The sequence below is a fragment of the Pelodiscus sinensis genome, chromosome 3 (assembly GCF_049634645.1).
Source record: "Pelodiscus sinensis isolate JC-2024 chromosome 3, ASM4963464v1, whole genome shotgun sequence".
NCBI lineage: Eukaryota > Metazoa > Chordata > Testudines > Trionychidae > Pelodiscus > Pelodiscus sinensis.
In genome coordinates this window covers 14,067,407-14,088,413 of record NC_134713.1, presented here as the reverse complement: position 1 = coordinate 14,088,413, position 21,007 = coordinate 14,067,407, and the positions used below count along the sequence as shown (strand labels likewise).

Below are 21,007 nucleotides of genomic sequence, written 5' to 3'. Positions count from 1 at the left end.
TCCTAATTGGCCATTTGAAACCAGGAAGAAGCCTACATGACCCAAGGGGTATAAAAAGAGGTTCAGCCGCCCACCCCATTTGAGCTCCAATCATCTATACCTGCTGGCAGGTATTGATTGTCTCCCGAGGTCTGTGGGACGCCCAACCTCGCCCTACTTCTTCCCGAGGGATTGAGAGAAAGACGCTGGCCACGCCAAGTCTGGAACGCAGGGGTGAGAATATATACCTGCTATGTGTCTATTTTGCATGCATTTAATAAGAGCTCAGAGAACCAAAGGGTTTCATGGTACCTGTAAGTGACTTCTTAGTGTAATTTCTGTCCTGTCCTTTGTAGTGTCTGTGTTATCTGTAACACAGTAGTAGCATTTAACAACTAAGTTTACCCTGTAACAATAAATAGTAACTGTTTAAGCTTTAACCTGACTCCTTCAGTTGCTGTAACAGAACCAAGCACAATTTAAAAGAACTTCAGCCGGTCATAAGGGACTCACTGCCCTGACCGTCGGCTGACACTCCTCTGGTGCTGGTCCCTCCCCTGCAGGTATCTGCCCTTCTGCTTCACACCCAGAATCCCCTGGCACCTGCACCTTCCCTTAGCCCTGAACCCTCCTGGTGTCTCCCCCTTTGCTCTCTTTTTCCCTGATGTCCACCCCCTCACCACTCTCTGCCCCCATTCACCTCATGCCCCTCTGTGCCCTCACACATGACTTGCTCCATCCCCACCTTTCTCATGCCCACCCCTTCTTTCAAGCCTTCTCCCAGCACCTCCCTCTCTAGTCCCCAATGCCCTTACCCTCCCCTCTCCCAGCATCACCCTGTCCCCCTCCCACTGACACCTCCCCTCCTGCCCTTTTCCTCATTGTCTGCACTTGGCCTCCTGGCATTTGTCTCCCCTCCACCCTGTGCCTTGGGGCCTTCCCCTTTCTACCCCTTCCCCCTCTGCACAAGCCCCTTCCTCTCCCACCCCTTCCCCCTAGTTTTCTCTTTCCCCTACCTTCTGCTTTCCACTTTGCGGGGCCGGAGTCTGGGCTCGAGCAGCAGCATGCGCCAGCGAGGGGGAGCCTCACTGAAAGCTGAAAGCTGCACATGGCAGGGACAGCCCGGTGCCGGGGTGGGAGAACGTGCGAGGGGGCCAGCAGGTGGAGACCGGGGACCGCTTCAGGCAGAGCCGGGGGAGAGACCCAACTCCAAATATTGCTGGAGCAGGGCCCCCACCAGCTCTTGTGCTTACCGTCTGTCCCAGCAGAGTGGTGCCCCAGAAATAGTGGTGTCCTACGCAGCTGCGTACTCTGCATATGCCTAAGGATGGCCCTGGCAGCAGGTTCCCAGACAATGGGAGTGTGGAGCTAAGTCTTGGGGAAAAAGCACTGTGTGGAGCCTTATGCACTTTTCCCTCCTCCTCTCCCTTCCCTCCCCCTGTCAGGAGTCAGGCCTGCTGCTGGCCACTTCTGGGGTGCAGCATAGATTGCAGTGCCAGGATGAGCAAGAAGCCCACTTTTGCATCCCCATGGATCACCCTGCATCAACGAGACCCAGTGCCTGACATTCCATGACTCCTAGTTTGAAAACCACTGATCTAGACCATCCCTGACAGGTGCTAGTTTAACGGGCTTTTAGAAATCCCCAGTGATGGAGATTGCACCATCTTCTTGGGCAATTTATTTCAGTGCTTAACCCATCTGACAGGAAATTTTTCCTAATGTCCAATCAATCTACTTTCCCCTTCTACAAGGCTTGTGGTCCCATGCAGATATCCAAAAGATTCCTCAGCATCGTGTGGTGAAAAAGGGGAGAAAGTCTCTTATTCATCTTGGGTACAGCTAGACTGTGAGGATTTATCAGAAAAAGATATGCAAACTGCGCTTCGCATTTTGTTTATCTTTTTCCAATACTTTTGTCGGAAGAGGCTTTTCTGAAATTTGGCCCATCTAGACTAGGAAATTTCGGAAAACCCCCCTCTTTCGAAAGTCCCCTTGTTCCTTGTGTAACGAGGAATACAGGGTCTTCCAAAAGAGTGCGTTTGCTCTTCCGCAAAAAAGCAGAAGAGCAAATGTGTTCCCTGGACCCGATGGAATCTAGTCATACCCATTGTATGCCCACTGTCTTGTTATCCAAGCAACACAAAAGTCCCATAATTCTTGACAAGGGCCGTACTTTTATACATTTCAATGAACAATTCATCAGCAACCCCCTCACTATTTGAAGTCTCTTCATGTTGCAATACACAGTGATCAGGCAAAGAGATCATTCCAGTACAGTCCAGACCCTGATGCTAATGCTGAAATCAATGCAGTTGCTCACATTCCTAATCCCTGAAAGCAGCAAGGTGAGCCACTGGATAAAGAAAAATGTGGATTTTCAAACGTGCTTTCACTAATTGGGGGTAGGTTAAGCAGATGAGGAAGGGGAAGAGAGAGAGCACAGTGACTAAATATGCACACAGCTAGTCCTTTCTGCACTGCTTGGACACACAGAAAGGCAGATGGCTATCTGTTCCAGTATCCCGTCTTTGACAATGGCTAGTGACCATGTTTCAGAGAACATGCTTTATTTTTCATTAGCCAGTTACCATCAATGGTAACTGGCTAGTGATGGTTTTCAAACACCTGAGTTTGAATGAACTCATGTTATTCTATTTTGACAATGGAAAAAAGGAGTAATGAGTTATTGTAACAAGTGAGCTGCACTAATTGCGGGGATTGAAAGCCATCCTGATTCTGGATATATGGACATGGGAGACATGTTGAGGAACGGCTGCTTTGAGAGACAAATCAAATATTCATAGGATGAACTGAAACAAGTGGAATCTTTACTGCATCCAGGTAACACTCCCCTTCTTTGCAAGTGCATGAGAAAGCAGGGTGAAAGCCTAACTCAGTGCTTTGGTTTTAGTATTAATGTGCCTTATCAGATAGACACGCTTTATGAATGCCTACTTCAGGGAGAGCTGCTATCCATCTGACTCCAGTATGCAACAGGACAAAACAGTCACCATGATGCAGGGTACTTGTTCTCTGAAGTAGGAGACAGCTTTGAGCAGATCCAGTTCATTTTACACCAATAGAGATTCCACAGACAACGTGCTTTCCTCTCTTCCAATTCAGCTAGATAGCTTATCTCAGCTGTTGTGGACGCATCACAGAAGCCTCTTTATCAAATTTTGCTGCTGGTGCTTGAAAATGAATAGGCTGACTTGAGGAAAGGGGCTATTTGGAGTAAATCTGGAGGTGTTACAACAATATAGTTGTTTTAATAATAACAGTAAAAGGAGGGGGAAAGTATCCAATACTCTATAATCAAAACTAAATGGCAGGGCTGAGCTACATTGTTGTTTTAACCTCAGGGTCCCCGAGGAGGATTATATTTGTCCTGGGCATTTTGTGACCTCTGACCCATTTCAGCATGACTGCCCCTTCTCCACTTGTCTAGCCTGTTCTCTGGTTGAAAAGGGGGGCTTGTGGGAATATTGCACAAAAGAGACCACTATATTTATCCATGTCAGTATAACTGATATTTTTTCATGATTTTTTTAAAAAAATTTAGTTTTGAACATTTTCAAGACTTTTTTTTTCTTCCTCCCTCTGCAAAATTTTTGGTTTTGTTGCTGCCTTGCCCCACCTCCCTTTCCCCTTTAACCTTCATCCAATTACCACTGAAAAGGTTATTGTTTTTCCTTTCTCTGCCCTTTTCTTTAAAGAAAAAAAGGGATGGAGTTGTTTTGGTTTTCTGGACAGTCTGGCTACTGACGACCTAGTAGGAGCATGGTTTGAATTCTGACCCCAGAAGTGTTAGCACTCAGTTTCTATTTTAGTCACACGGTTTTTCTTCTTGCTGCTACTTGGGATGGCAGAGAGGCAGATGATGGCTGCAGAAGAAAGTGGCTCTTGCTGTGCAAGACAAGTAACAGATTGGGAATGGTTCCCAGCAGAAGCAGGCAGAAGAGGGTAGAACTCACTCCAGTCAGGAATCCTGACAGCATCTCTTCTTTTAGTGGCTGTAAACCTTCATGACTCCTTCAGTTGATTAGAGCACTGGTGCTCAATCTTTTTTAATTTGCAGCCCCCGGGGCCGGGAAAGCGCTGGTTCACTCCCTTGCTCCTCCCCTTGCCCCACCACACACATGTCTAGCGCTGAGCTGGGAAAACAAAATGGGTTTGCACATACTGCTGGATTAGAGTAAACCCAAAAAGTTTCAATTTTGACAAATTGGCAATTCCTGATGAAAAAAACGGTTTAGTTTGAAAATGCTCTGCCTAGCTTTCATACTGAGCAGTCACAACTCTTATCCATCTCAGTGGTGGCTGAGGGCAAGGGTCACTTCTCTGGGTTGTACCAGAATGGAGCTTGTGTGTGGTAGAAGCAGAAGATGTTGCCCTGGTGTCTCCTCTGTGATAATCCTCTCAGTCACTTTCACTTACTTTAATGAGACTCTATCCCTGGTGCTTGATGGGTTAAATGACCTGTTGTTAGTGCTTTTACTGTGATATGTGATGTTGTCATGTCTCCCTGGGAAAGATTTGGGTGGCTAGAGCAGCTTCTTTCTAGAAAGCCTGAAAACTGCACCTAAGAAAGGAGAAAACAAACTCTTCATGCTAAAAGGGGAGAAACAACTGAAGAAATTAAAATACTGTTTTGAGTGACAGCCCAATTTAGTAATCTCAGGTCTGCCATGGGCACTCTTTGATCTTGGGCAAGTTACTTAATCTCTGTGTTCTTTCCCCAGCCGTGAAATGGGAGATGACAACAAATCTACTGCACTGCAGTGCAGTAAGTTAATTAGCTGGATTTTAGTTAATTAATGGCAGCACGGTGCAACTAAGTGTTATGAGCAGTGACAGGAAGTTAATGGCGCTCGTCATCTTTTCTTTGGCAGGTTATATGTCAAGAGTGCTAAAGAACTACAGTGACCATGCCTGTGATGGAGAATATGTCTCCCTGAGATGTCCTCATAGAACCACCATCAGCATCCAGTCTTCCTTTTATGGCCGCATTGTGCCAAGTCATCAGATGTGTCCCTCCCGATACCTACAGTCCTATGCAACTTTAATTAAGGAAGATGTTGCCTGTTCAGTTGGTACTTCCCTTCAGGTATTGCATGCTAATCTACATTTATTTAATTGTGGGTGTCCTCTTTCCCCAAGCCATGCAGAAGTTGTCCTGTGCTTGATGCCACTTAGAGTATAGATTTGAAAACCATCATGCTGGGTAATATTGGCCACCTAACGACTGGAGCAGGTTCCCAAGTACTGTGGTGGATTTTTCACTGAGGAAAATAAGGTCCAATGTTTTTCTAAAAGATATATGGTAGCTCTAAGTAGAATTGAGGGAAATCTTATGGTGTTATCTCAGAGGTCAGAGTAAATTATCACAGTTCTTCCTTCTGGCTCCATACTCTATGAAATTGTTAATAAATGATTTGTTCTTGCAGTGTACATGGGAACGAATTATTGATATGGATGATACCTCTCACCAGTATCTTCTCTTAAGCATGTGTGACTACCACAAAACCTTTCTGCATTAAATATGATTGGAAAATTCAGATGTTAATACCTCAGCATTGCTTGATGTTGTTGACTTTAATGTGGACTATTCCTGGGTATAACAGGCAAATCAGAGATTTGGATTGCAAGCTTTTGGGACAAAGATGTGCAATTTTATTTGTATTCAGAACCCTGCCTATTTATGTCTGAAAGTCAATTAGAATGATAATAAATCTGATAGCAGAAGCAAGAGGTTTAAAGGAATGATGCATCTATGGTGCAAGGAACCATTTTGTCATCATTTTGGCAAATGTGCAGTGCTCCCCATAGAGCTCCTAATTGAGGCACTCGGGCACTTTTAGATAAATTTAAGGTTTATTTTAAAAAGCTGATCTGAGTGCTTTAGCTCCTACATGTTAGTGGTAATGCTGAAGATAAGAGTCCTGGAGCAGCATGTGCCCTGTAAGAAAACCAAATGCTGACAGATTTGCCGTTGCTCTTGTAACACTAATACTGCATATCAAGTGGCTGGGAGTCTCCTTCCATCATGCCAGAATTTGTAAGAAAGGAAGGTTTTCCCAAGTATGATGGTGTAGTTTGCAACCAGGAGGACAACAGGCAGGCATGCTGTGTGGTCGGGGGGATGTGGTGATTAAAGACAAAGGATTTCGGTTGAGGCTAACCCTATCCTCTCTTTTATTTATTTATTTGTTGCCGAACAGTGCTTTTCAAAGTCTGTTCAACAAGTTATGTTTGCATGCATAATAGACACACATGTATTTAGTCCTTTCTCTTATCTCCGAGGGTATGTCTACACTACAACGTTAATTCGAACGTTGGTCTGCTGGCTGGGTCTGCTGGCTGGGTGCTGGCAGGCTTGCACCTGGCACGGGCACCGTAGCCAGCCCATGCCCCTTTAAGAGGTCCAGGGCCAGGAGGGGGGCAGACGAGTTTCCCTGGTGTTGGCCAGAGTGGCCACCAGGGAAACCTGGGGAGGGCTAGCCTCCCACTAGTTCGAATTAAGGGGCTACACACCCCTTAATTCGAACTAGCTAGTTCGAACTAGGCTTAATCCTCGTGGAATGAGGATTACCTAGTTCGAACTAAGCAGTCTGTTAGTTTGAATTAAATTTGAACTAATGGAGCGCTAGTGTAGCGCCTATGAAAGTTAGTTCGAACTAACGGATGTTAGTTCGAACTAACTTTGTAGTGTAGACATACCCCAAGTGGCATATTTAAGAAACCTCTTCAGCATCTGGAATAGTGGGAGAAGAGGAGCGATGCAATGCTGTTGTCCATGCCATGACTGATTTGCAGGTGTGACATAAAGACAGTCTCAGGTGCTTGACAGGGCTCTCCTGGAATCATAGAAATTCAGGGCTGGAAGGGACCTAGAGAAGTCAAGTCCAGCTCCTTGTACTGAGGTAGAATCAAATAAAACTAGAACATCCCTGACAAATGTTTGTCCAACCTGTTCTTAAAATCCTCCAGTGAAGGCCAAGATCATAACAGGGTTCAAAAAAGAACATTCGTGAAGGATAGGTCCAAATTGACAAATGGTCAGGAGGGGCAGGGATGGTGTCCCTAACCTCTATTTGCCAGAACCTGGGGGAAGAGGGCAACAGGGGATGGATTACTTGAAGATTACCTGTTCTGGGATTGACCACTGTTGGAGGACAGGGTACTGGGCTGAATGGGCCTTTGGTCTGACCCAGCATCGCTATTCTCATGACTCTCCAGGGTCAGCTGACCACTAGTTGAATACCACTGTTTTAGAGGATGAGTTTACAAAGTGACTGAGATTTCATTATTATTTATGATAAGAACGGCCATACTAGGTCAGACCAATGGTCCATCTAGCCCAGTAGCCTGTCTGCCAACAGTGGCCAATGCCAGATGCCCCATAGGGAATCATGCTTGTACACTTAAAAAGCTAGCCTGGGACTAAGGAGTCCTCATGTCAGTTCCCTGCTCTATGAATTACTTCCTGTGTAACCTTGGGCAAGTCATTTAGTGTCTCTGTACCTGTGTTCCCCATCTGAAGAATGTGGGTAAGAGGGATGTAAAAACGCATTTAAAAATGTAACTAAAAATCATAGCAGGTACACGGTTACACATACAGTGTAAAGCTTATTTAAGCTTTATACTGTAGAGTCGACAGTGAAGCCTCCCTGGGAGGCGGACCAGCAAGAGCTGCTGCCAGCCCAATTCCTGGAGAGGCTTCACTGCAGGCTCTGCAGCCAGCTCCCCGGTTGCCAATGTGTAACCTGCAGCAGGGAGTGTGTAGGGGAGCGGCTGGGCCCACCATGGACAGGGCCTGCGCCAGCTCCTCCTGGGTAACTGGAACCAATAAGTCTCGCTTGCTAAGGGTGAGGCTTGCCAGTTAACCCTTTATATCCTTAGTGGGTAATAGAACTTTCTTACTTCACGCTAGTTTTGTGAGGAGAAATAAGTTAATGCTTGTGAGGTGTTCCAATGCTATGGTGATGGAGGCCGTAGAAGTACTTTATATCAGCAGCCTCTTCAGACTGTGTTCCTCCCCATCACACAGTGTCTCTCTTGAACCCTTCTCTCATCCTAGTACTCTTGCCATTTTCCATGCTGCTTCCTGTGCCAGGAAAACACAGTCTTCTTCATTTTGTGCTCCAGATAACTTCCATCCATTTCAGACACTAGATGTCTTAACAAACCCACAGGAAGTGCCAACTACCTACTTTTTTAAACTCAGTGGTACAGACAATATAGATGGGGCCATTGTGTTTGCATCCTGTTTGCTTGTAATTAAAAAAAATCAACCAAACTAGGATCCTTCACAATTAAATCACTGGAGCTAATCAAGCCCTTGGTTGTAGAAATCAGTCATTCTGGAAGAGGTGTTTGGGATGTTATTAATGTCCTTCACAACAAGGGAATCCCTTGTTACCAATGAGTTACATTTAATTCCTGTTTAAAGGATCCCCACTGCCAAGAAGGACAGTTGGGAAGCCTTTTCTGTGACAAAAGTGAAAAGGCTGAGGTTGATTACACTGAGATTTATCACTGTTAATCCAGGCCCCTGGCCTAGTCCTTGGGGTCAAGTGCTAGAATCCTTCGCTATCAGCACTTGTTTTCATTTGAAACAAAGGTTACGCCACATGGAAATGCCTATCCAAAACATTATGTCAATGACCCAGAACTACAGATTTCTGTTGTTTTAACATAGTAAAGTAAGATTTGATGTGAGATTTCCAAATGCGTGAAGACTTTAGGGCAAGCAGAAAGGAGCCTTTCATACTTTCCGTCATGAAGTGACTGGGTGCCTACTTGGCTGTTGGTCCAAATGAATGAATGGGGTAGGTGAAAGGATAGATGAAGGGTGTGTAGAAAATCAGGCACTATTTCTCTGCCCTCACATTTGTGGTGCATTTTCAAACAGCCATCACGTGTGCTAGAGTTCCCAGTATTTTCATATCAATAGTTTGAAGCTGGCATTGCAGTGCCTGCTGGAGGACAATCAGAAAAGTGTCTGTCATTTTTCTTGAGGCAGCTGTTGCATTTTTTTTAGATATTGATGTGTGAAAAGTGATTATTTGGGCTAACTTTGGATGTACTTGACTCTGGCAGTGGCAGTATAGCAGTGCTATAAGCCAGCCACATCACTGACCTGGATTCTGTTGCTGCTGGAATTCCACACAGATTATTCCTCATAGGGTGATAAGGAATCAGTATACAGGTGCCAGTCAGGAATATACTGAGAAACTATGGTGATGGGGGCAGAACAGGAACATACATGTAGCGCCCCCTCTCCACCTGGTTACCTTCTTTTAGAGCCAATCTCCTTTCAGGTTCGGATGGATAGGTCTGGGTTCTTCTGGATCCCGCCACCTACTCAATTTTATTCTTTCTGATTGATGTACTTGGCGGTGCCTCCACCCCCCTCACTCCTTCCTAGCAGGGTTGCCAGGGCAGCTTGGGAGGAAAATTCTAGCCCAGGATAATCCCCACGTATTCGCCAGATAGTTGGAGACTCCCAGAAAATAACACAAACACATACACTATAATAAACACAATTATATTAAACAGGAGACAATTATAACAGAACAGGGTAAAACATTATTTTTAGGGTCACCGGTGCCCTGCAACTGTGAAGTTAGTGTCCCGTTGGTACGCGTACTTTGTTGGGGCCCTTGATGACTGTTGACCACACAATCCTTCTCTGCAGAGGTTTAGCAGTGGGGCTGACTAGGTCCAGTACAGCCCAAAGGACTCACAAATGGGAGAAGGCAGTAAATCCCTCCACAGTTTAATAGGCTGCAGGTAATAAAATCCCCAAACAAATTCCCTGACTTACTAACTAAAAATTGGTGCACTCACACACTCCATGAATGAGCCTCAGGTTGAGAGATGACTCAGTCTCTGCAAAGGGCTGCTCTCTTCTCACAAGGGTCCTCTTCAAGCAGGAACCAGGCTGCTTCGGTCCCAGAATTTCCCCTCACCGTGAAGGGGTGCAGGGCTCAAGATGCAGACCACACAACTGCACCAAAATTCAAAACTATAGCCTCCCAGGCCAGCCTCCAGACCCACACAGCAGGCAGCAGCCCTGAACTTGCTGCTAGAGCCCAGCTGACCATGCAGTGACTCTCTCACCCAGGGAGCTGGAGAGCCAACTCCGCCTGGCTGGGGAAGCCACCCAGCAAACTCCACAACTGGGAATCAACAGTGGAGACATAAACCCAGCTGAGGGATCCTGCCTTCAGGTCCCTTGAGGCTAGCTCTCAGGGGGAACCCTGCATGCAGGCCTGGGGCTTACTAGCTCCCACACACTCAGTCCTCCCCTTTTCCTGGCTGGCTCCAGACTCCCCTCAACAATGGTCTCTCCTTCCCCCTGGGAGGGGCATCTCACTCCCTGTGGGTTGCCGGGCAGACTCTGGCCCTGGTAGGGAGGGGGAGCCAAGGCAAACTCAGAGTGCCTCTCCCTGAGCTGCCAGCAGACAAAGCCCCGGGAATCCAAGCAATCTCCTTGGGGGTTACATACACAATGACTCCTCTTTGGCTGTGCAGGGGACCCATGCAGTTGCAACTATGCGGAGCGGGGGAGAAGTAGAAATAGAATACAACAGCTGTGTCCTACTTAAATACTAATGTCTAACTTGTGCCCAGAAAATGCCTCTGATCACCAATAGATCATTGTGTGCACCAAATAATAATATAATATATGGAGATATACCTATCTCATAGAACTGGAAAGGACCTTGAGAAGTCATCCAGTCCAGTCCCCTGCCTTCACAACAGGACCAGATACCATCCCTGACAGAGTTGCCCTAGATTCCTAAATGGCCTCCTCAAGGATTGAGCTCACAACCCTGGGTTTAGCAGGCCAATGCTCAAACCACTGAGCTACCCTACTCCACATACCTTTGAATGGAATAGGTATTTTCATGTTTTGCATACATTGGTGCAGTTACCACTTCATAGTAGAGTTGGTAAAAAAAAACAATTCTGTTTGGTTTGGTGGCTGAACAGGAAAAAAAAAATCATTTTGGGTCAACCTGCATTTTTTTTTTTTTGCTAAAAGGAAAAAATCATTTCTGATCGATTACAACTGTTTCCCTTTTGCATTTTTTCCCATCAACATTCATGTTTCATGTTATTGTGACTCTCTATGAACTTGCACTCACGTCTCATAGTGGAGGTTACAGTTATAGTAAATTTGTAGGCTCAGTTAATACAAAGTTCTCCACCCTATAATTGATGGAGTGACCACTGCTTCTCATAATGGAAGTTCCCCATTAGGGACCTGTGCTGTGATTTGTCACCCAGTGTCTGTTTCCTGATTCTGTTAATGATGGATCACTTCAGCCTCCTTCAGCAATCTCTGATGGGTGGACCAATGGCCCATTTTTGTTCGGAACCATTTTTAGATTAGTTTGGGAGATTTCAGATGAACATAAATGGTGATGGCATTTTGTAAGAGGGACTGTGATGTCCAGGAAAGTGTAGTGCCCCTCCCATTCATCACATCATATACACAGATTATTCCTCATGGTAAGTTGTTTTCTGCAAAATCCTCCTATTAACAAGGTCACAGAGGGGGGAAAAAAACCTTTTTCATCAGGAAAATTAAAGGTACTGTAGAGGGGTTGTGTTTCTGCTTCTACACGTTTGTCAAGTAGAAGGCAGGTTAAATTGTGCTGAAAAATTCCACTGAAACCAAGGGTAACTGTACCCCTCCCCACAAACCATGTGCTGCTTGCAAAATACTCTAGGTGAATCATGCTTCTCTCACTTATATAGTAGAAGACAAGTTTTATTGGAGCAAATTCAGTCATGATGTAATTGGGAGTAACCCCACTGAAGTCACTGGAGTTATACATAGCTACACCAACACATTTACCAGTCATCTACCAAACTAGGCCACAAGATTTGCAATTAAAAGTAACGAATGACACAACCTTTATTCTGTCTGCATTACCCATTGATACAAAGTGTGGAGGGTGTAGATTCCCTCTCTTGAATGGCCTGGAGTATCAGTTACCTCACTTGGGTTATTCTTACAATTAGGGTTTCAGACTATATTAAATATTGTTGATTTTTATCTTATTTTATACATTGTAAAATAATCATATCATAATATTTTTAAATTGTAATTCAAACAAGAGTTTGAGATTTAAAAGAAAAAATTTGCAAATAATCTGGAACAATGTACAGAAAGAAACCATGGCCACGGATAAAGAGCCCCCTGGACATTAATGCAAATTAGTGAAGGTCATGGAGTCAGAGGATTTTGACAGGAGTTGTGTGGGAAAGCAGAACAAATTACTGGTGGGGACAGAAAAAGGAAGTCTTTATCAAGGAAGTGCTATCATTGTAGGCTAGACATAGGGTACCTATCTGAAGCAATGTCAAGTAACTGCTATAATCAGACTTCTGTATCATGCACCAATTCAATGAACCATGTGATTGGTGGCTCATCATTATTATTACTTATTATTTGTATAGCAATCATGGCTATAGACTCCTATCAATAATCAGAGACCTACTGTAGACATAAAGACACTGTAGACATAAAGCAAAAAGGAAGTCACTGCTCCAAAGATCATACAATCTAAGTAGATTTACAGATTGCACTTACCATCTAAGTAAATACCAATGTCATGCTGTGCTGGTGTAGAACAGGTATCTGCATGTATCTTTATGTCACATGCTGTCTAAACAAATCAGGATGCAATTAACATGGCCTGGGAGCTAGAGATTAAGTTTGAATGGATCCCTAGGTATTTATTCAGATGTAAAGCACTCAAGAAAGAATAAGTTTGGCAGGTTGAAGGGGGACTGGATTGATAAACATCTACTATAAACACTGACTTACAAATACTGACTTTTATTGTCTTGGCATTAATTAAGGGTGAGGGACTCAATAACAATCTGTATTAAAAGGTGTCATCTTCAAAGGAAGAAGACATTACAGATGAAAACAGAAATGAGAGTATAACTAGGTGTCATGAGATTACAGGAAGGGAATGTTAAAAATGCACAGCAGCAGAATAATCACTGGCAAGACCCCATTTTGCTCTCAAACACTTTCCCATGGGAGTTAAGGACTCCCCGGAACTTGGAACTCTTACACCTAGACTGGACAAGGCACTAATGCATGTACTCTGAATAACAATCTCACACCAGCTGTAGCAGTTGGGGGGTTGGCTGAGATAGAAATTGGAGACAGAAACGATCCATCACCCGGTGGTATGCAATTGAGTTACTTTGAAGAAGGATTTTAGTCAAGCTAAAGATTTCATGGATAAGGCAAGTTAGAGACTAAAAAGACAGATATTATCCCCTGCTTCTGCACAAAAGTAATATCAAACATTTTTGCCACTTACAAATATTAGCCTGTTGTTTACATTGTGGGAAGCTATACTTACATTCCCAATACAGTGCAGCCTGGACACTGTACATGTGATAAATTGCAACATGTGCTTTTAAGTTGTGTGTGGAAATGTGTGGAAATGGCTGTAACTTCTACAGAGCATGTACTCACTGATGCTCACCTTTGTACAGCAGCTAGCACCATGAGCTGTAGGCACTGCCTTGAAACTTCTTTTAAAACCTTGGAGCATTATCACTCACTGGAGATTTCTGTACCTTCAGATGCTGAAACAGAAACTCTTCACTGAAACAGCACATACAACACTGTAATAGGTTAATGAAGATTATACCAAGAGACAGAATGGCCGGTTGAGCACATGACTGGGACTGATTAGTGCTGGGTTAAATACATATATGGAGATATACCTCTCTCATAGAACTGGAAGGGACCTTGAGAGATCATTGAGTCCAGTCCCTTGCCCTCACAGCAGGACCATCCCTGACAGATTATCCCCAGATCCCTAAACGCGTCTACACACAAAATGCATTTCGAAATAGTGTTTTGCTATTTTGAAATAGCGCGTCCACACTGAGTGGACGCTGAACCGCATTTAAGGTCGGCCGGAACCAGGTCTGGCAGGGCATCAGGTCAGGAGTTACTTTTTGTGGCTGCTGCCTGAGGCTATCTGAAGCCTGTGCTTAAAGAGCCCCCCCACCCCCGGAGAGCTGGTTCTCAGGTTTCTCTGCTTGTTTGCCTACCTCGATGAGGGACAGCAAAGCATGTTGTCTCTGCGTGCTCCTGTTGCCCTCACTCGGGTCACCACAGCACTCTGCAACATGGAGCCAGGGCTGCCCCTGGGCACTCTGGTGCTTCTCTTGGATGTGTTGCTGTGAGCCGGGCTGCACTTCCTGCAGGCTGCCATCCGAGAGCTCCATCGGGGGGCTGTCAGTATCCAGGCGGCCCTGCGGGAGAGCTTCCACCCTGAGGAGAACTAAGAGCCTCCCTGGTTTGCCCCACAGGGGGTTTGTGCCTCATTCCTCCCTCACGTCCTTCCACTTACCCCTCCCTAACCCCCCTTCCTGATGTCAAATAAAATACAAGTATTTTCATTAACACAAACTCTCTTTATTTAACAAAACTGGAGGGGGAGGAATGAAACTCTGGTAAGACTGGGGAAAGGAAGTGGGAGAGGCTAGGAGAGGGGAGGGGGAAACCTGGGAAGAGGGAGCTGGAAGGGAGAAGTGAGGGGAAGCTCAGGTCTCAGGGTTGGGGGGTCTCGCCAGATCACCTTGATTTTCATGCAGACCTACTCCTGGGTTCACATGTGGCCTTTGGTGGCCAGGATGGCAGCTATCCTGCCATAGACGGCTGCGTTCCTCCGTCTAGTGCAGAGATCATGGACATTGGGGACATCCCCCCCAAACCTGAATAAGGTCCAGGATCTTCACCCTGGACCAGGAAGGCGCCTGCCTTCTCCAGGCCCTGGCAGGCTCCTGGGGGCTGGCAGACTGCTCCTGGGGAGCGGTGGAGAGCTGGCTGCCAGTGGCTTGCTGGCTCATGTTTTGGGGCCACTGGGTCAGGGGCAGTGACTGCTGGTTCTGGGCTGGCAGGCTTGGAGCTGGCACAGGCCCTGTGGCCAGATTCAACCTGTTTAAGGGCTCAGGGGAGGGAGAGGAGTGTTCTTGGTTGAGGCTGGAGTGGCCCCCAGGGCACCCTGGGAAGGCTGGAGGCCCCCTATTTTGAAATAAGTGTCTACACAGCACTTATTTTGAAATAACTATTTCTAATTTGGCGTTATTCCTCATGGAATGAGGTTTACCAAATTTGAAATAAGTGCTCTGCTATTTCGAATTAATTTCGAAATAGCGGTTTGGCTATGTAGATGCTAGTAAAATTATTTCAAAATAACGGCTGTTATTTCGAAATAACTTTGCTGTGTAGACATGCCCTAATTTAAGAATGCATCTAACTCTTTTGACTGCACTGTCTCAATGCTGTACTAGTTAAAACATCCTTTACCATGGGCTTTCCCTGTTGTTTCATACTTGGCAGGAGTGTTGCATGTTCTAGAGTCACCCTTGTGCCTCTCTGATGATGAATGTTATAACTAGAGCAGGCCTAGGGTGAAATCCTGGCTCTGTTGAAGTAAATGGGAATATTGCTATTGACTTCAATGGGGTCAGGATGTCATCCTGTGTGTGTGAACTCCCTTGACTGCAATGGAATTAAAACAGGAGTAGGTTTGCCCCCAGGTATTAAACTCAGTGCTGGTGTATGTCAAAAGAATGACGCAAAAGGCAAAGTCATTCTTGGTGAATATCACAAAAAGACTAAAAAATGAATATATACGTAGGGGTCTGTTTTTAAAGCATTTTCCTTCAGTGACCAAACTGAGTTTTTTAAAAAACTTTTTAAATTTAATAAGGAATACTGCCCCCCACTAACACTCTCCCCCCTTAAAGAACACAATGAAGTTGATTATCAAGTGTGTGTTTTCTTAGCATTCCCTGGAAAGACCTGATTTCGATCTTGCAGCAGCTCTCACATTATGAGTTGGGTCATTGGAGTGAGATTAATCAAAGGCATAAATCACAGTGTTCAGATTAGTGTTTGTTTGCTTAAATTCACTTGGCTTTCCTTCCTTCTTATCTCCCCTAAATCTCATGGCTTCTCAACTCCATCACAGAGCAGAGAATGGAATGGATTTAAACTGCCATGACTTCCCTTGTGGGCTCTGGCTGTCAGCCCCGAGGCTTGATTTACCACTGGAATTCCGTTATAAAATGGCACAAGACAATTAGGGAGTCTTACCTCCCCTTCTGTGCCATAGAGGAATTCCTTTTCCTCCCGTTAGTTTGATTTTATAATACAATGTAACTTTATTTTGTACTAGCTGAAGGCTTGGCTTACTAGATAGTGGTTTATGTCAGAGTCGCGGTTAATTCTGCATGTGAAGTCCTATTTCTATACATGTCCACACTGTTCAAGGGTATTTTTCTCATTGAGCTAATGCACCTTTCCACCTCCTCAGCAGTATTATTTTCATCACAGAGTGTCTGGGAGAAAAAATCAAGCAGGAAGTTTAATGAGAGAACAAACAAAAAACTTTCTTTGCTCAATGTAACGTGGAGCCATCTATAATTTTGCAAAGGAAATTCATGCCCAGTAGATCAGTAAACAATAAACAAATTGCCTCTCTGGTAAGAAAGTCCCATGACATGTTAGTTGTGTCAGCTGATCAGTCACTGACCTATTTGAAAAACCAACACAGCTTTCGAATTCTAAATCACCTTTTTGTCTAGGGCAAATATGGATTTTCACTGGTATATGTGGAAAAGCAAAATTTTTAAGAGGGCATCCATCCTAAAAAATGCATATATCACAGAGTTCAATGATAAATTCCAGTTAAAGAAAATGTAACAAAAGAGCAGGCCTACATTGTTAATGCAAAAGTTTTTAAAATCAAGAATGGGGTTTTGTGGTATGATATTCATTTCTCCTTTTTTATTAAATGCTCTGTAATTTTATTGATGATTTTAGAAGATTGCAGTCATTATCAACATTTTTGTTTAGCAAAGTCCAGGTAGTAGACAGAAAAAGCGAATAATTATTTTGATAAAAAATTGATAATTTTTAACAAAAAATAGCCCATTTTAAACCATACAACATAAAATAACTTCCAAATTTTTAGTTTTTTCATTAAATAATTTATCCCTTTTTGACCAGCTCTACTTAATGTTAAAGTTGCACAGTTAGACATTCAAAGGTACACTCGACCATAACTTTGTGCCTAGCATTCCAGTGCAATCTTGTAACTGCTTGATGAATTTCTCCCATGACCTTTGATACAACAGTGTGTTGCATGCGCTAGTGCTGTATGCTACATTGTATGCCAGACAAAGAGTATCAGGAAGTCATTTAAGTAAAAGATATGCAGTAAGTGGAGATACTGGAGATTAGCGTGTAACAAGGCAAAGGAATACTGAAAATTTGTTGCTATATAAAGACCATCTACATTCATAATTAGCTTAGCTTTGGTGGTTAATTGCTTCATTCTCTGCCTTGTGCCTAAGAAAAACTGTGTGGATACTGGTTGCACATAGAAGGTGGGGTTTTCAAAAGTGCTCCATGAAAACCTAACTTAGTCTCACTGAAATCAGGGGTAGTTTCCCATAAGTTTCAGTGGGAGTAGTTAGGTCAATGCTGAGTGCTTTTGAAAGTCCTTAGATTCCATAGAACATGACTACTGACTTATATGTGCATTTTAAACTTAGTGAAAAGATCATGCTGCATCAGCTAAACAGAGTTTTCATACCTTAGTTAAATGATAACTTACTGTCCCCCAAACTCTCCTGGGCGTGTTTTCTTGGAGCAGCCTATTTCCTTTCAGCTCCCAGATTTTTCATCATAGATCTCTATATTAAAAAGGTCACAGATAAATTCTTTGTTCACTTTGCCCTCAGAAATGGCTGAATTGTTTTTGTTTAAACTTTAAAATAAATAAAAAAACTTCAAGCAGAGACAAAGCCTGGCAAATGTCAGTCAGAAAGGTGAAAGCTTTCTGAATAACCAAAAATACTGGGGTTTAGCATGAAATCTACTATGTAACCTAAACTGGACCAGCTATTGCCACACCTGTTTATAAATATGGGAGATGGAGAGATGAAGGGGTGTAGAGAGAAAATATATTATTTTTAGCTGAGATTTGTCATAAATGTCATATAGTCATAAATGGAGAATTATTGAGATATAGAGAAAGTTGATCTGAACAGCAGAAGCTGCAGAAAAGAAAGAGTTGGCATGGATGGCCAAGTGGTGGGGTTGTGGATAGGGATAGGAAGCAGACAGTGTGAAAGGAGGGGGTAGGAAGAAGAATGGAGAGAGTTTTGGGAGAATGTTTGAGATACAAGGAGACTTCAGCAAACTGTAAGTGAAAATTAATCAGATTGGGATTGGAATTCATAGCTCTGTTAAACAGGGACTTAATGAGTCCAATGAATTACCTTAGGCTGTAGTCTCAGTCAAAATGCTCTGACAGGTTCATGTGTGTCAGACAAACATTGTAGTAATTTTAGAGCTTTAAGGGGCTCTACAGAAGTATATAAATACCACCTAAGTCATCTAGCTGAACATAAAACTTAATTACTACCCCACTTACTGCTCCCTTTTCTGTTTTAAAGGATCATAGGGATAAAAATAATTAATCTTTTTTAATGAAGCCATTTTCTATCAGGAGACAGAATGTCTTTCTCCTGTGGGCTTTAAGATGGAGTTTTATAAGGGGTGTTATGAATTCAGAAGTGTATGAAGGTAATTCCAAAACCATGAAAAGCAGCAGGACCCATCAGTCTCACAAGCCCTGCGTGAGTATAGCTAAAATGAAGCCAGTGGAAGCGGGGGGGGGGTGAGGGGAGTGAGTCCCATTCAAAATGAAGTTGGCTGAGTAATACACCTACCACTGCTACTGCTAATGATTAGAATGACAATTGCCGTTGCCATACCTTTTCTGTAACTAACAACAACAAAAGGCATTTTAAAGTATGTAGTCAAAATCCTGACCCCCCCCATACCCAGTGAAATCAATGGTCAAATTGCCAATAGCTTTGGTGAGACTGGGATTAGGCCCTGTATATTTAATGGCCTGGTACTCACTGTGGCAACTCTTGTCCTCGCTCCTGAACTATCTTTCTCAGATCTTATCTACATGTAAAGTTGCACCCTTTTAATGAAAGGTGAGTTTTGAGATCTTTTCAGCTAAACCAGAGTAAAAACCTCATTTTTTTTTAACCTGGTTAAGCTAAATTGACATAATCCATTCTTAAAATTTACCCCGGGCTTAACTAAATGGGTGTAAAACCAAACCTGAATTTAACACAATGCAAGTTTGTGTGTAGATGAGGGCTGACATTTTAAAAAGCACTTACGTGACATAGGAACTCCTCAAAAGTGGCGAGGAGTCCTGTGGCACCTTATAGACTAACCGAAGTGTTGGAGCATAAGCTTTCATGGGCAAAGACCCATTTCGTCAGATGCATGTAGTGGAAATTTCTAGAGGCAGGTATAAATATGCAGGCCAGAATCCGGCTAGAGATGACAAGGTGGATCCAATCAGGGAGGACGAGGCCCACTTCTAGTAGCTGATCTGGAGGTGTGAATAGCAAGAGAGGAGAAGCTACTTTCGTAGTTAGCCATTCACAGTCTTTGTTTAATCCTGAGTTGATTGTGTCAAACTTGAAGATGAACTGTAGCTCAGCAGTTTCTCTTTGAAGTCTGGTCCTGAAGTTTTTTTGCTGCAGGATGGCTACCTTTAGATCTGCAATAGTGTGTCCAGGGAGATTGAAGTATTCCCCTACAAGTTTTTGTATACAGGCAGTCCCCGGGTTACGTACAAGATAGGGACTGTAGGTTTGTTCTTAAATTGAATCTGTATGTAAGTCGGAACTGGCGTCCAGATTCAGCCGCTGCTGAAACTGATCAGTTTCAACAGCGGCTGAATCTGGACGCCAGTTCTGACTTACATACAGATTCAACTTAAGAACCCCAGGCATCCCCAAGTCAGCTGCTGCTGAAACTGATCAGCGGCTGATTCCAGGAAGCCCGGGGCAGGGGCTTCCTGTAGTCAGCCACTGGTCAGTTTCAGCAGCGTCTGACTTGGGGACGCCTGGGGCAGAGCAGCTGGGGTGCTGCTGGGTTGGTCCAGTAGCGCCGCCGCTCCTCGGCGCTACTGGACCAACCCAGCAGCACCCAAGCTGCTCTGCCCCAGGCGTCCTGATTCAGCCGCTGCTGAATCTGACCAGCAGTGGCTGAATCAGGACGCCTGGGGCAGAACAGCTGGAGTGCTGCCCGGTTGGTCCAGTAGCACCCAGAGCGGCACTACGGGACCAACTAGCAGCACCCCAGCTGCTGTACCACAGGTGTCCGGAGCAAAGCCACGGAGCACGGGGGCAGCGGGACAGCCCAGACGCGCCGTGACTGTCCTGCTGCCCTCGGGCTCCGTGGCTTTGCTCTGCTTTGCTCCCCCCCATCCCCGTCCCCGTCCCCGTCCCCGTCCCCGTCCCCCTGGTCTGCAGACCAGGAGGAGGGGGGGGGCAAAGCAGAGCCAAGCCGCGGAGCGCGCTGCCAGCTGACAGCCCAGACGCGTCTGGGCTGTCAGCTGACCGCGCGCTCTGCGGCTTGGCTCTGCTTTGCCCCCCCCCCCCGTCCCCCGTCCCCCTGGTCTGCAGACCAGGGGGACGGGGGGGGCAAAGCAGAGCCAAGCCGCGGAGCACACGATCAGCTGACAGCCCAGACGCGTCTGGGCTGTCAGCTGGCCGGGCACTCCGCGGCTTGGCTCTGCTTTGCTCCTCCCCCGCTGGTCTGCAGACCAGGGGGACGGGGGGGCAAAGCAGAGCCAAGCCGCGGAGCGCGTGGGCAGCGGACAGCCCTGTCCGCTGCCCACGTGTTCCGCCGCTTTGCTTCCTCTCCCTGGTCTGCTGGAGACCAGGGAGTGGAACGGCCCCGTTCGTAACTGCGGATCCGACGTAAGTCGGATCCGCGTAACTCGGGGACTGCCTGTATTGCCATTCCTAATATCTGATTTGTGTCCATTTATTCTTTTACGTAGGCACTGGACAGTCTGCGTTATGATCTAACTTGGGCTGCCAGCTAGAATTTCAGCAGTGCCATCCATCAGAAACCTTC

The 21,007-nt window shown here is 45.0% G+C and overlaps 1 protein-coding gene across 1 annotated transcript in view; it reads left to right on the top strand.

The window, feature by feature from the left end:
* The window catches only part of EVA1A (eva-1 homolog A, regulator of programmed cell death), a 290,618-nt gene that overhangs the window by 88,461 nt on the left and 181,150 nt on the right, over window positions 1-21,007 (top strand). The window contains exon 2 of the mRNA XM_075923396.1: window positions 4,875-5,089. Coding sequence (XP_075779511.1) covers window positions 4,875-5,089 — 215 coding nt within the window. The remainder of the gene's footprint in view (window positions 1-4,874; window positions 5,090-21,007) is intronic.